This window comes from Branchiostoma lanceolatum, chromosome 5 (assembly GCF_035083965.1).
Source record: "Branchiostoma lanceolatum isolate klBraLanc5 chromosome 5, klBraLanc5.hap2, whole genome shotgun sequence".
NCBI classification, from domain to species: Eukaryota; Metazoa; Chordata; class Leptocardii; order Amphioxiformes; family Branchiostomatidae; genus Branchiostoma; species Branchiostoma lanceolatum.
The window spans coordinates 8,784,817-8,799,381 of record NC_089726.1 but is presented as its reverse complement, the minus strand read 5'-3'; the positions used below and the strand labels follow the sequence as shown (position 1 = coordinate 8,799,381).

At 43.5% G+C, this 14,565-nt stretch overlaps 1 protein-coding gene across 2 annotated transcripts; it reads right to left on the bottom strand.

Moving 5' to 3' along the window:
• Positions 1-244: 244 nt before the first annotated feature.
• LOC136434851 (uncharacterized) lies at positions 245-9,216 on the bottom strand. 2 transcript variants are annotated; one of them, XM_066427925.1, is made up of 3 exons: positions 8,915-9,216; positions 3,326-4,228; positions 245-672 (listed from the first exon to the last, which is right to left on the bottom strand). In XM_066427925.1, exons 2-3 carry the CDS (start codon positions 4,193-4,195, stop codon positions 565-567), a joined length of 978 nt encoding a protein of 325 aa, XP_066284022.1. In that variant the 5' UTR covers positions 4,196-4,228; positions 8,915-9,216; the 3' UTR covers positions 245-564. The 2 variants fall into 2 exon arrangements, with proteins under 2 accessions (XP_066284022.1, XP_066284023.1); XM_066427926.1 differs by lacking the exon at positions 8,915-9,216 and having other exon boundaries at positions 3,326-4,355.
• Between the last annotated feature and the right edge of the window lie 5,349 nt (positions 9,217-14,565).

Here is a 14,565-nt window from a genome sequence, read left to right as displayed (position 1 = left end):
CATGGTAAAAACATAATGAAACGCTAAATTTATGCTCTCGTGACCTTCCAGAGGCATGTGGTGAGATAAAGCTTTCCCTAGTTGTGAGATTTTTCTTCGTGTTCCAATGTTCCAATTGCTGCACGCACACACACACACACACACACACACACACACACACACGCGCACGCACGCACATACCCACACATACACAAATACCCACACACAAACAAGCGCACAAGAAACACACAAGGAAACTAAAAGCTTCTGAACTGCTTGATCTTGTATTTCTGCATCATGAAACGCAATACTGAAAACATCATAAAACAGATAAATTGATATCGCTGCCTCCAACACAGCTCACAGTTGTGATAAAACCGGTGCTCTAATCATGTAAGTTCGTCTTAAGAGAGCCAAGACATTTATTCGGTTCAACCCTAATGTATATAACTCTATAACTGTCCTAAACATGCGAGAACGGCACGTTTGGTCGTCTAGGAAAGCTCTAGTCCTCATATCTTTTCAATTCTTTCTTTCCTTTAACTTATCGAGAAATCGCAGGACGCTTTCTTGCCTCCTGCGTCATCATGACTCCGTAGCCTCGTCGAATGACCGCGCATGCGCGGGTAGCCAGCTCCTGAAGGGGGTCATGACGTCACGAATGTGCCGCGGGCTGATTGGTCGTGCTGGCAGCTGCAAAAAAGAAATACACAAAATTAGAATCATGTCGCATTCATTTAAATATATTAGTGAGATTGCATTCATTCATTACACAGGGTTACCGTAGAACACTGAATAGTTTCATCAAGTTGGTAAGTAACTGAAGAAAAAGACTCCTAAACACAACCAAGTATACTTTACTTTTAGGACCACATCTGTAAGCAGTGACACCTGCATTCTACTCTCTCTAGAGTGAACCAGTCAGATTTACCCTGAGGAAGGCGCCAGACGGTCACCGAAGCGTGGTTGTGCACAAAGAGTCTTTTTATTCACTGATGGGCAAAGAATATCAATGTTCGAAACACTCGTCAAAAGGTATAAATCTTAATATAAACACGGGAAACTTAACATAATAACCCTGTCAAACAGCAGAAAAATCCGCGAGCTCTAAATGGCATTTTGTGCAGTTATGTGCCCGATATTCTCTCTATCATCGCTCACTTTTTAGGGATCAGTCGAAATTCACAGGTCAATAAGTCACATTCAATATGAATGTGATAGGCTACATTTTAGGCCCAAAGTACGTTCGAAATTTCGGGCAATTTTGAGATTCGGCGACCTGCTAGCGATCAACAACCACGGTCGAAGCTCGTCGACTGTGTTTCAGGGGTTTCAGAGAAAATACGTTCTTTAGAAAATGATTTTAACGCATAACAAACGTACACACCATATATAGAACGTTTCAACCGATCTATAGATCGACAGCTAAGGAAGGTAATTTAAGCTTTTATCTTCAAAAGTCTGAGAATACATCACTAGACATCTTTTTAATCAATCTTGAAAGATGAGGTGTTTCCAACCAATGCGTGTCACGAACATTCCCACTTTCGTATCGCTGATACCTGCATGACGATTGGCCATATGTTTATGTCCTACCGTGGTCAATAAAACCTGACTGATTCTATACAAAGGGTGACGGAAAGACAAAAGACGGAGAAAACTGGATGCGTGTGCTTTGTGATGGACAATATAAAATCAATCGAATTTCAGCAGCTTTGTGCCAAGTTTCCTATTTGCACTGTCATACACCATCCCAAAATCAATTCTAACATCGCCACAGACACTCAAATTTTTAGATCAATGTCTAGGCGTTTTGGAGCGACAAACACGGCTGAAATAATTTAAAACTTTTGAGAAGAGTAGGGGTGACCCGATGTGCTTGTCTAAAATAGACTATAGCCATAGCGAAGCCGCATTGCACTACTATCTACTTCGGAACAGCAACAAAATAAAAAACAAAACAAAGCATCATGCTTCAAATCTATGTAGGATAAGAAAAGAAAAACAAGATGAAAAAGATGATGAAAAGTCTTTTGCCTGTTATAGGGGGGGGGGGATTCGGTCTGCTATATTTTTCCTATGAAGCCACTAAGTCACCAAAGCACGCACCAATACCCGTTGGATGCGTTCGTTCGTTCAGATCCTTGCAGTGCCTAGTGGCAGACAGGGCAGCACGTTTCTTTGCTGTTTCAGTAGCAGGGTATATTTTCACAGGGAGGGGTTGCTAGCCCTTCCCCTTTAAAGTGCTTGAGGTACTTCCTCGAACACGGGACCCCCATTTTACGTTCCTTCCGGACGACGGGTGCAGCCCCAGCCGAGACGTCCTGACCAAGGTTTGAACCCGGGGTCCCATTGTCATTGGAAGCAGGAGCTGCTACCAGTTGAACCACAGGGACGTTCCTGAATACTGCATCATAAGTGCTGAATTCCAGGGCGACAGTCTGCGTGTCAACCTACTTCAATGCGGTGGGATTTGTTAACTAGAGGCTAGGGATACATTATAGGTCACGGTATTTTCGACTAAGTGGCTTGCCTGCTGAGGAGTAAATCCCCACAAGATCGCGAGACTCCGAGCTTAGCCTGGTTTGTGAATTGCTTGTGTCAATCAAAATATATGAATACTGTGGCCGTGGCACCAATCTTTCATGGCCCTACATACAGCTATTTGATGTCAGTTTTGGTGATTACGAGCAATTACAAAAATTCGGTAAGTCCACGACTTTGAAATAGATCCCTTTTATAGGTGAAAGCAAATCCGATGAGACTGTAGCCTTGAATTTCATCAATTTTGAATTAGACGAGGATATAGGTGGATGCTTTGGTGAGTTGGCAGATTCGTAAAAAAAAACCATCAATCTAAGGTCCTAAAAAATAATGCCAGTTTGTCCCTGATACCTTCAGTTAAGTCGGAATACAAATGAAGAAGAAATATAAGGCAATTTTGATGTATATTCTAGGAAATGCATGTTTTCAACCTTAAGCCCCCTCTCACTGGACCCGCGGCACGCTGGCGGAAAAACAAATCTTTTTAAGTTTTGTGTGTTCTGTTGTCTTTTTGGTCATACCATCCTCGTTCACCAGGACCCTTCCGCTCCACGTTACATCGCTCGCAGAAAGGGAGCGATGTAACGTGGAGCGGAAGGGTCCTGGTGAACGAGGATGGGTCATACTTGTACGTTTTGAATGATATTCCTATTATAAAGTCAAGGGTAACACAAATCCAGTTTAGGACGCAGCGACGCCGCCAGCTTTACTGGTGCCACACAGACCTACAGCCGGCTCAAAACACACGTATATACATTCAAATAGGCACTACGAAGAAGAGTGATTTAGTCTTAGTCCTTACCGCAGAGTCGTCTTTGTCGTAAGGCATGAGTCCTGTCGACGCGTCGTCTTCGCCAGCTGAGCTTTGCTCGTCGTAGCCGGGTTGCTTCTGCCACCTCCGGGGCTGCCAGGTGCCTTCGGTACTTCCACTGACGTCGCTGGTGGCGGCCTGGACGGGTGACGGTGTCGCGGCTTCTCCCGCCCGCCCGTACCTGTTGTAGCCCAGGCCCAAGTCGAAGCGGTTGAGTGGCTTGGAGGTCCGCCCGTAGCGGTTGTAGCCGGTCCCCAAGTCGAAGCGGTTGAGTGGCTTGGGTGCCCGCCCGTAACGATTGTAGCCCAGGCCCAAGTCGAACCGGTTGAGTGGCTTGGAGGTCCGCCCGTAGCGGTTGTAGCCAAGGCCCAAGTCGAAGCGGTTGATGGACTTGGGCGCCCGGCCGTACCGACTGAAGCCTTTCCCTAGCTGGTGGCGGTTGAGCTGATTTGGAGATCGTCCGTAGCGGCTGTACCCGAGATCCAGGTTGTGCCGTGTGAGGGACTTGCGGTTGGATCGGTTGTACCCCGACCCTAGACTGCTCATCAGCTGCTGGAGGTACCCGCGCCCGTAGCGACTGTACCCCTCTCCCACGTTGAGGCGGCTGAGCTTATTCGGTGTCCGCTTGACAACATCGGTGGTCTCGTCCGGAGAACTGGCGTCGTCGTCGTCGTAGCGGTCGTCGTCCGCAACCCGGTCTTCCACGAGAGAGTCCAGGACGTGTAGGGGGATTCCCTGGGACCTGGGGAGGCCGATACCGTCAGGGCCGCCGGTGTTCTGCAGGTCGCTCACGTCTGCTACAGCGTGAGCCGGCGTCCAGGCTAGGAACAACAGTAACAGCCACGTCGTCGGGTTCCACATCTTCCGTGCTTAGCCTCGTTCACTCAGTTGGCCCTAGAATAAAATGGTAAAAATACATCGATTAATGTCTGACACCCAAATGGTAAGATACGCAAGTAACAGTTACTCAAGCAGCTGGATAAGTTTGTAAACGGTTAGATGGTTTCAGACAGCAGGTGTTAAAATGTGTTATTCCCTAGAACTATCGCAGAGTGGAACTCGTTACCACCAACTACAGTAGAGGCATCCTCATTAGATACCTTGAGACAAGGTTGTTCAGTGTAATATAAACAGCTGCCTTCCGCGCCGATTGTCTGCGAAGTTTGTGTGTTACACTGATGGGCGGTTGCCAGTGCTGGTTGTAATAGATCAATATGCATACCTTTTGAAAATTGAACGATGGAATAATAGTGTCTATGGTTGTTCTAAATACGAAAAAAACCTTAAAGATGTTTATGACTGTCGTTGGTATGCATCCATGACTTTGATACATATCGACACCATAAAGAGAGCCAATGGTAGCCAACTACACCACGTAGCAATGGACCACATTCGATGATACAGCAAAAGACAACGCACAATGTACGCGCAAAGAGAGTCCTCAAATGACCTAGATCGCACACACTATTGACGACTATAGTCTCTTGAGATGACGAACTGATCATCACTTTTTGACCTGATTCGACTCGTCTGCCTAGTTTCTCAAGTCCCCGTGTCTAGTTGGCCTATCCATTTAATTCTATCCATCTCAATAATCCAGCTTGTAAAAGGATCTAACGATTCTGTATTCCATGACCCCCAATAGAACACTTCATTCACGTCGTCAACTAAATTGAATCTACTTCTTAGTGTGAAAAGTAGAAAGTAGAAATGATAAAATCTGTACCAGAATAAAGCCTGCATTGTCGCCTTAACGATGTCAGTGAGTCTTAATGTACGGCATGGTTAGTATTCTTTGTATCTAATGAACTGTAAACAGTAACTTAAGGTTCACAGCCGTTCGCAATCAATACTTACGACACCTTCAGGACAAGAGGGGCCTTTTTGTTCAGAAACCACGAGAGATAACTTAAACGCCCACGGAGATAATCAATACAAGACTTCGGCAACATTGTTGGAGGCTGGAACTTTATGACCGACTCTGAATTAATACGTTATCTTAGCAACGGACAAAATGTTATAGTCATGTAAAGTATAGATTACGTTGGAGATCTAGTATACCACCTCCGCTTTAGGTAGGGCTATACATGTATTAGCAATGCAATGTTTGTTATCACATTTCTTAGATGCGAACTGTTCAGCGAACACGAAACTTGCTTCTGTTCAAACGGATCTTCCTAAGGCAGGAACAAGACGCAAAGACAATTTGATTCAAGATCAGAAAGAGTCGAGTTTTCCTGAGAAACAAAATCCACCCACGGATTGATGTCATTATGTGGTAAGATTAAAAGGGCCGGCTGTCATTCTATCTTGGAGCCGTAATTGCCCGCGGTACCTTTGGGGAGTGAATGAGTGGTAAACTGCCTTGCGAAACCGGCCATGAGATCGAATGACAATTAGCTGCGGGCAGAGTTGGGCTCTTTCGCTACTGTGCGCTGGTGACGCTTACATCCACAGGTGCCGCAAACAACTGACACCTACCAACATGATTCCACCAGGCCAGGGTACAGAATTCCGCCACCCTGAAAAAACAGATCTCCAACCCGACGTCCCCAAGTATAATGCACTCCTGTATATTCAAACTGTGTTCACTTGGGGGTTGCTTTACCAGAGATCTCTCACACCCACTGCTTTTCAAAGTGGTGGATTTATGCAACCCGGTGGATTAATGTAAATGGAGGTTAGTTATATAAGGGATTAGAAAATATGTTGTGTTTTTGGTTACTGTCAGGGTCGGTAGGTTGGGATTCTCTTTTTTTCCCTATAGATTTCGGTCGAAGTGATCCGAAAAGTACAGTTTAGCAAATTGAATATAATACTGGAATGCATTAGGACACTGGTGTTATCAAATGATGTTGTAAGTCTACAGATATACATTGTACAAGTACTGAACAAAGAAGTACAATGTATACTGCATATTATTACATCGACTGTACATGTACATCTTTTTAAGAGAGTGTGAAATGCATGTGTCGAATTTCATCTCTCAGATTTCAGTTTGGAATATTCTATGTCCCTTGCCAGTGTTTAACCAAAAAAAGGGGCTAGGGTCGGCAACACAACATTTTCCCTTGGCCTCGCCATCACTTGCGGTACTCTGTCAAACCTTGTAACATATGTATGGAACGACTCAAGCCAATTTGTGACAGAACAATTACTACATTGAAGTTAAAATGTGCATTACATGTATATGATTGACAATTCAATGACGACATCCGTATCAATAAGATAGTGATCATGATGTCAAAAGATTGCGGAGATGAATAAGGGTTAGTTGTTTGGAATTCTGATAGAATCTATTCATTGATAAAGCATCGTTGCTGATGAACTCCGGAAAAAAATGCATGGAAACAAAATACACACAAAAAAACATGCACCTACCTCGGCCTATATAGCACGTACGCATGATGCACACTTTAGCATCATAAGTACTACTCTCCAAGCAGAGGAGGGGTTCCGGCTGGTTTTGTCTTTATAAACCCGTGGGGTTTATAGAGACAAAAAAACAACAACAACAACAAGACAAAGTAGAAAGCCCGACAAAAACGCCTAAAAACACGTCAAAAACCAGCCGGAACCCCTACTCTGCTTGGAGAGTACATAAGTACTGGGGCTCAACAGTCGTCAGTTTTGGAAGCGTTTTTGAAAACGCCTCTGACATCACATTTAGCCTCCATTAACATTAATCTGCCGAGTTACATAAATCTTTTGAAAAACATTTGAAAAACAGTGTGTTTGAGAGAACTCAAGTGCAGCACCCCCATGTGTGCGCAGTTTACAGGACTGCTTTACGTTGGGTTGGAGATCTGTTTGGAACCATTTTTTCAGGGTGGCGGAATTATGTGCCCTGGTGGAATTATGTTAGTAGACATCACTCGTCTATCACTGACACGATCATGACTTTTAAAAGTTCGATTCATTTTAGTTTGAACAATAGCTCACATGAGCAAGCGTTCTATCTTCCATTGAGGTGATTACAGAGGCACGTGCACCTAGCTATGAGTACGTAGTACAGACATGACAACAGAAAATATTATTAGTTCACTTCAGACCCTTGCAGTGCCTAGTTGCACACAGGGCAGCGAGTTTCCTTGCTGTTTCTGTACCTTCCCTTTTAACGTGCTCGAGTCACCTCCTCGAACACGGGACCCCAATTTCTGCGTCCCTTCCGAAAGACGGATGTAGCCCCAACCAAGATACCCTTCCCTGGATATGAACCGGGGTCTCCCAATTACCAAATGATTGGAGCCAGGAGCTCAACTGTGCGGCTGCTACCAGTTGATCTACAGGGACATCCCAATTGAGGTGCTTACAAAGATGAATACGCCTAGCCATGCAGTCTATTTAGTACAGATGTGACAGCAGAAAAGATATTTATTATCATTAAATTGTCACCAGACCTACCTCCCTGTTGACTTGAAACAATTGTGCATAATTGTACCATACAACATGTAACTATGAATTATTGCAAGCAAGTGAGAATTATATTAAAGTCACAAGAGGGTCTGCTACAGTAGTGTAACAGTTGATTCGAGTAAGCTCGTTTAATCTATTTTGAAAGGTATTTGTCATGCCAGATACACTTTGCGTAGAATTGCATTTCCTCGTTATAGCATTTCCACTAATAAAAAAGGTGATTATTCAAAATATGAATTCGCTGGCTTTTCTGATTACGCCCAGCAGAATGGTAAGTGGTACATAGTACATGTTCGTGTTTTTGTAAAAGCTGGTTTGCCAAAAAACGTATTTTGTGCTGGAGGCCTGAGACTAAGGATCCGGTCATATTCGTCTTATGCTCGTCGTACGATTGTCGTACGACCACAAACCAAAGACATTATTGGGGTAGTCGTATTTGTGCCGTACAAAAATTCAACTGTCTTATTACGGGAAAGGATGTCTGATTCTTGTCGGCGGTAGGTTCTGTCCCAGTCTGCTTAAAAATTCCACGACACAAAACGTTCGTGCGATTGTCGTACGATTTCAAACTGTTGGCATAGTTGGTATAATCCTGCATGAGCCGTACAGAAAGTAAGCTGTGTTGGTACGGAAAAGGCTGACTTAGATCTTTCTCGGCGGTAGGTTCTGTCACAGCCTCCTTGAAAATTCTACGGCATCGATATCGTACGGCGACGACGTACGACGAATGCGACCGCGCCACAAAAGGCAATACGTTATATAAATCATCATCTTTGTAAGTCTTTACATGTAGTGCAAGATCTGAAGAACCGGGAAGCACTGCAAATCCCCATGCATGTGGTGCATTTCAAAACCTCCATGCGATAAAAACAAGAGCTACCTACCGTCTTAAAATCGTGACGACCATAGCATGCCCAGAACACGAGATATCAAAATCGGTATTTCCGCTGCAGTACCAAAGAAAACCGACAAGGGGCCAAAAATCTAATCATTTCTTCAACGGGACATGATCAAAATACATACTAAGGTTCATGACAATCCATCCATAGCTTCTTGAGTTATGCTGCTAAATCACATACATACATCAAAACATGCATCCAAAAATACATACATCCAAACGCTACCGAAAACATAACCTTGGCGTAAGGTATAACAAGATCTTACCTTTCACTTGAAGTCTAGAGAATCGTTGGGTGCTGGTGTCCTCCAGTGTCGGTTGTGAAGACGACGTTTGCGCGGCAGTTCTTATAGCGCTTCGGCCAAGGTGTGGGCGGTTCTTCTGGAAGCAGTGACTCGGCAAGGGGTGACGAAACACACGGAGGAATCGTCCCTTCTCTCCGTCCGTGCTAAACGACTTCCTCTCTACGTCGTTCAAAGTAAAGGAAGTGACATCACGCTCAGGCCGTGAAGTATTACGGTCGACACACAAACAAGTAGCCAGAGAAACAGTTTCTGGGAACCATGGACCATACGGTTAAAACGCCGTAAAAGTAATTGAAGCTAAGAAGGGCACATTATCTAAATACAAGTGAGGAAATGGTCTCTTGACTCAGGGTCACATGTGTGATTCTGCATGTTTTAGTAATGGACAGATCAATTCATCCTGATTATGTGGCTCTCTGGAATGCCCTCGGAGACCATTATCATATGTGTTAGCAAGAACGGGTAAATTGGTAGTCAAAATGTTGCTTTCCCTCAGCGCCCACTTGTTGCTTGGGTAATCTATGCTTGTCCGCCGTTTCTAGAATCCGCTGAAATGCCTTCTTCGCTCAGTGTACACCTTGTAACTTCAATCATGCTGAACAGAGTTGCAGCAAGGAGGTTATCTATTTCTTTAACATTTTTGGTTGCAGTCATTTTCACCCTTCTCATGTTAGAAATAAAAGCTCATCATGTTATGATGAAAGATAATTAGATATCCAATTAAGACCGGAGAAGCCAGGAAAAAATTCATATGGTGATAACTACCCTGGGAGTCAGACTTTGGATCGGTCCGTCAGCCAGTTCATTCGGCGGCGCAAGGCAGTAATGCTAGGGTCACATTTCCTAACCGGGGCCCGGCCGGGCTGTTTGCGAAAACGAAAAATCAAAGTGTATGTCAATAAATTTGCACAAGCTATGCTCTTATATAATTTTGCGTACGTTTTGTGTTTTGGTTTCCTTTTTACATAATAATATTCGTTCCCAAAGACTGCCCGGCCGGGCCCCGGGTTGGAAATGTGACCCTAGCATAAGCTGGATTTGTAGTTATGCTACGGTCCCAATTGCGCCGGTGCCCGTTGGGGGTTGTAGTCCCACATAATGCTAGGGTCACATTTCCAATCCGGGACCCGGCCGGGCAGTCTTTGGGAACGAAAAGCATGATATAAAAGACAACAAAAACACAAAACGTACCCACAATTATTAAAGTGCATAGCTTGTGCAAATCTATTGACATACACTTTAATTTTTCGTTTCCGCAAACAGCCCGGCCGGGCCCCGGTTAGGAAATGTGACCCTAGCATTAGACTGCCGGGTACGGGAAGGGAGAGAGGGTTTTTTGGGGGGGGGGGGTATGTATGTGTATCTCCCAATGTTCGTACGATTAGCTCACGGCGTCTATTTGTTACCGGCTCCCGCGTTGATTTTAAGTCCGGGCTAAAATGATTCGGGATCCCGGTCGAGCCCCAAAATAGCCCGGTAGCCGCAGGGTGTCTCACTGGGCCACGTAGGGGTCAAGCCCGAAAGTGCAAAAAAAGCAACAACAGCCCACCAACTACCCTTTTTCCAATTGGGACCGTAGCATAGAAGAGGGAGTTGACCGGTCCGATCCCGAGTCTGGATCCCAGGGTAGGTGATTACCCTCTTTGCTTTGGATCGGCAGTATAACATGTTTCATATTGCCAAACCTAACCAGGTCGTCTCGGGATTTGCTGCATCGACTTAGCCTGGAATCCAAACCTATTATAGCTCCCGAGTCTCCTCTCCGGAGAGGAGACTCGGGAACTATGATATCTTTGGATTCCAGCCTAGCATCGACTTGCACCTTCCCTAGCCTGGGTGCCACCCTAGCCGGGGCGGCTCCTACATGTATGTTGTTGTTGTTGTTGCTTACCTTGTAGTGCCAAGTGGTTCATACGTTAACTCATGCTACACCTTCATAGCGAAAGTGCGAATAAGCTATAGTTTGTCGCTTGAGTTTGCCATCTCAAATTACCCGACGGCTTCTCAGACGATGTGATCAATATCTTTACGACCAATAAACGGTTAATAGCCCCGGTGTGAATAAGTCCAGTCATTAAAGGGATTTGTAACTAGTGTCAGTAGTGAGTGTATACGGCACCCACTGTATCGACCAAGTGCCACTCAGGGACTGTTGAGAACGATGGGTATCCTCTTTAAACTCTAATGAATGAAGACCAAAATAGCAGTTACTCAAGCAACTGGATATGGTTTTGGAAACGGTCACTGACGAAAAATAGTGGATGCCACTTGAAACATCTGGCCGTTTCCAAAATCATCTCCAGTTACTTGAGTAACTTAACTGCTATTTGGCGTATCTTATTACCTGGATGTAACCTTCATTGGCGAATGGATAACCTTCATTGGCGAAGGAAGACCTCTCTTGTATACATTTTGTACAGATTAAGACAGTACAAAGCATACACGTTTTGGTACGAGTGTCGTAGTCTAGCATGTCGTGCCGATTCTGCCGGTAGAGATCCCGATCCCATTCTCTGTTGACGGAGACTCCGACCGGGATCTGTACCGGCGGAATCAGCCATTCTGCCGGTAGATATCGCGATCAGAGTCTGTAAATGTAAAGATTTAGAGACCTTAAAAGACAGACAGAACTTTTCAACTTTGATTCATGTCACATAAGATCAATGGATTGACTTGAAATTTAGGAACCTTAAATGAGAGGCCACCCTAACACCACCCTAACATCTTCTAACATAATTCCGTCAGGGTACATATTCCGCCACCCTGAAAAGATACGTCCAAACAGGTCGCCAAACCAAACGTCCCCCGGTATAATGCACTCCTCTATATCTTAACTATGCATAGCGGTGTGTGTGCTGCACTAGAGATCCCTCAAACCCGCTGTTTTTCAAAGTGGCGGATTTATGTAACCCGGCAGATTAATGTTAATGGAGGTTATCTAGTATTTAAATACTTTTTTTCTCCCTTCTTTGTTATGATAGAAATATAAGAACAGATGATAGGTTATGTTGTAGAAGGCTTATGCAAATTCATAAGTTGACATATAAAATATGAATTTGTTTATGATGGGGGTCAAAACAAAGGAATTAACTAGATCGTTCTTCATTGTTGTGTTAAACTCCATTATTTCAGACGGAAGTCCCTGGCAATTATTCGTGTTCAATAGGCTAGGCTAACCTTACTTTAGGAGCTGAAGATGAAAAATCGTCAATTTCCGTGTAATTTAAAAACTGTACGATGTTTCTATAGATCAGTCCTGGGATCAGAGCGTTCTATCTTTGTACGCTTAACGGATGGGCATTTCGACTGATATACAATTTTCTTTACCATGAATGAATAAATGAAACCTTTATTGACTTTTACGTGCATAAAAAAATAACCATTTCAACGACCAAATATCATTTCACCGGCATTATGAGATGTTTTGAAACTATGGAACTTGACGATGTTAACTACGTAAACTATTATGTATATCCGCGTCGTGGTGCATTTTGGGGCGAAAATATCTATACGTTAGAGATGTGTGTGGTGTTTGATATCAATCTTCTGGTATTTTCTAAAACTTTATCAATCTATGAAGAAAACTGATTCATTCGCATATTTTCAATTTTGAACTCGAGTTTGAGGTCAACAAGAAATTTTCTATTTCTTACGCAGGACAGTCATTTACTCTAAAAACAAGGCCTGCTGCTACACTCGAGTTTCCAAGGCGACCTAAAATGTCACAAAACGCACAATTTCTTTCCATTTCCCAACAAACCAAACAACTTATAGTCAATAAAACGGAAAGGTTGTTCCCTTAATAGCTGGCTGTCGAGCTAGCGTTTTATATGGTGAACCTCGCCGCTTTTCAGCGGTCACTCGTAAAATCCGACGACGCGCAACAGTCTGTCAACCTCTTAGTCTTTGCCGAGAAAACAAAAGTGGGGCTAGCTTTCCTCGGTTATGACAAACTTCAGATTTAGGTACTACTAACTTTCTAGTGGACTCATTCTTAAGACGGTCTTCCTGTTCTTGTACATAGGAAGAAGACATTAAAAAACAGGGCAAAACCCTAGTGGATCACATATTTGGAGCATGACAAAAGCCTTTTACTTGTCAAGCGAATCTCATAATAGGCTGGAACAAAATGTGTTGACTATAAAACGGAAAGGGGAGCTTTACGTACCTAAATCCCACGGGTGACACCAAACCGAACCGAAACGACTTCTTACGATGTTCATCGTTTCGACATAAAAGATCAGAGCGGTTCTGAAGTGCCCGGGGTGCGGCCCGCATACCAAGCGAAGCCGAAAACGCGTCCTACGTTCAGGAAAGTAGATTATACGATTATGGTTAAGACTTCGCCTCTTTTAAAAGGACCGCAATAGTTATAGACGGCGCCCTATTGAAAAAAAAGGATGATGATTGAATGGATAGAATCAGGTGTATAGATTGAAATGTTTTCCCAGTGCTGTCAAATGGCAATACGAATTTTTACTTAAATTCTTACGTAATAAGTTATTTACTTTTCTTTGCTCAAGTACAAAATATTTCAAGACACTCGATGCCACAAGCAGATTTGATTGATGTTTTTAGATGTGACGACTCTCAGAATGCAACAAAAAGTACATACATACATACATACATAAAATATTGCTTTGTTATCTATAGAAAAATGCAGAAAACCACGACTAGCCCTGCCTGATTGTAACATGACACTGCCATTACGGATCGATGTACTCATATCAGCCTGCATTGCTTAGCTAGTGGAGAATTTTAAGATTCATTTTGTATTTGTAGTTTGCAGTTAATTGACAGTACAAAAGTCACGGTGCTTTTTATTGCGCCAATAGATCTTCTTCTTCTTGTTTGAAACTTAAGATCAAAGCCAAACAAAATCAAATTTTCTCCTTATTTCTTTCCACTAAATATGATTCTTGTGTAGATCACTGTATTGGTTGTTCGGATCCCGTTTTCAAGACACGTGCGTGAAGCTTCTGCTTACGTACAACTCACGACTCAAGTCACCGGCAAATTCCAAATGAAGACTTCACTTTCCGAGTACAAGCAGTGATAAAATAACCGAGTGATCTATAGAGATACGTTTTATGGTCAGTCATTAAAGCTATGAATGTTTCATACATCCTGTGTCACTAGATATTTCACCAATTTCCGAAAACTAACGCTCGAAAACTGTTGCTTCAAGCCAGACGACTACAAAGAGGAAATTAGCCCTGTAGGTCCCCAGGTTGCAGTGTAACATCATTTCCACAATGGCATCTATCAACTGCAACAAAAACATAAGAGCTTGCGTTATTTCAGCCAAATAGAGACGTGGGTGTATTATCAGCTCACCACAGACTTTTGCTATTTGGAGATAATGTAATATTTTTGCTCTCAGAATCGTAAAGTTGCTGAGCAGTTTTTATAACGCCCTAATTCTCTGCACTGTGCTACTGCAATACGCACGACAAGTGTGGCGATTCTGTTACCTTTCAGAAATGCAATTCACTGAGACTAGCTTGGTAACCATTCCCACGGGCCGGGTTGTTTTGCCGGACCCGGTCCTACTAAGCATAGGGCTTTTTCTGAAAGCCTATCCTTTCAATAGATCTTTCTGATTACTACCG

Excerpts from the sequence above, each read along its gene's own strand:
- LOC136434851 (XM_066427925.1), bottom strand. The coding sequence starts at position 4,195 with ATGTGGAACCCGACGACGTGGCTGTTACTGTTGTTCCTAGCCTGGACG. Across the intron at positions 673-3,325 it reads ACGACAAAGACGACTCTGCG|CTGCCAGCACGACCAATCAG; the intron begins GTAAGGACTAAG and ends TCTTTTTTGCAG.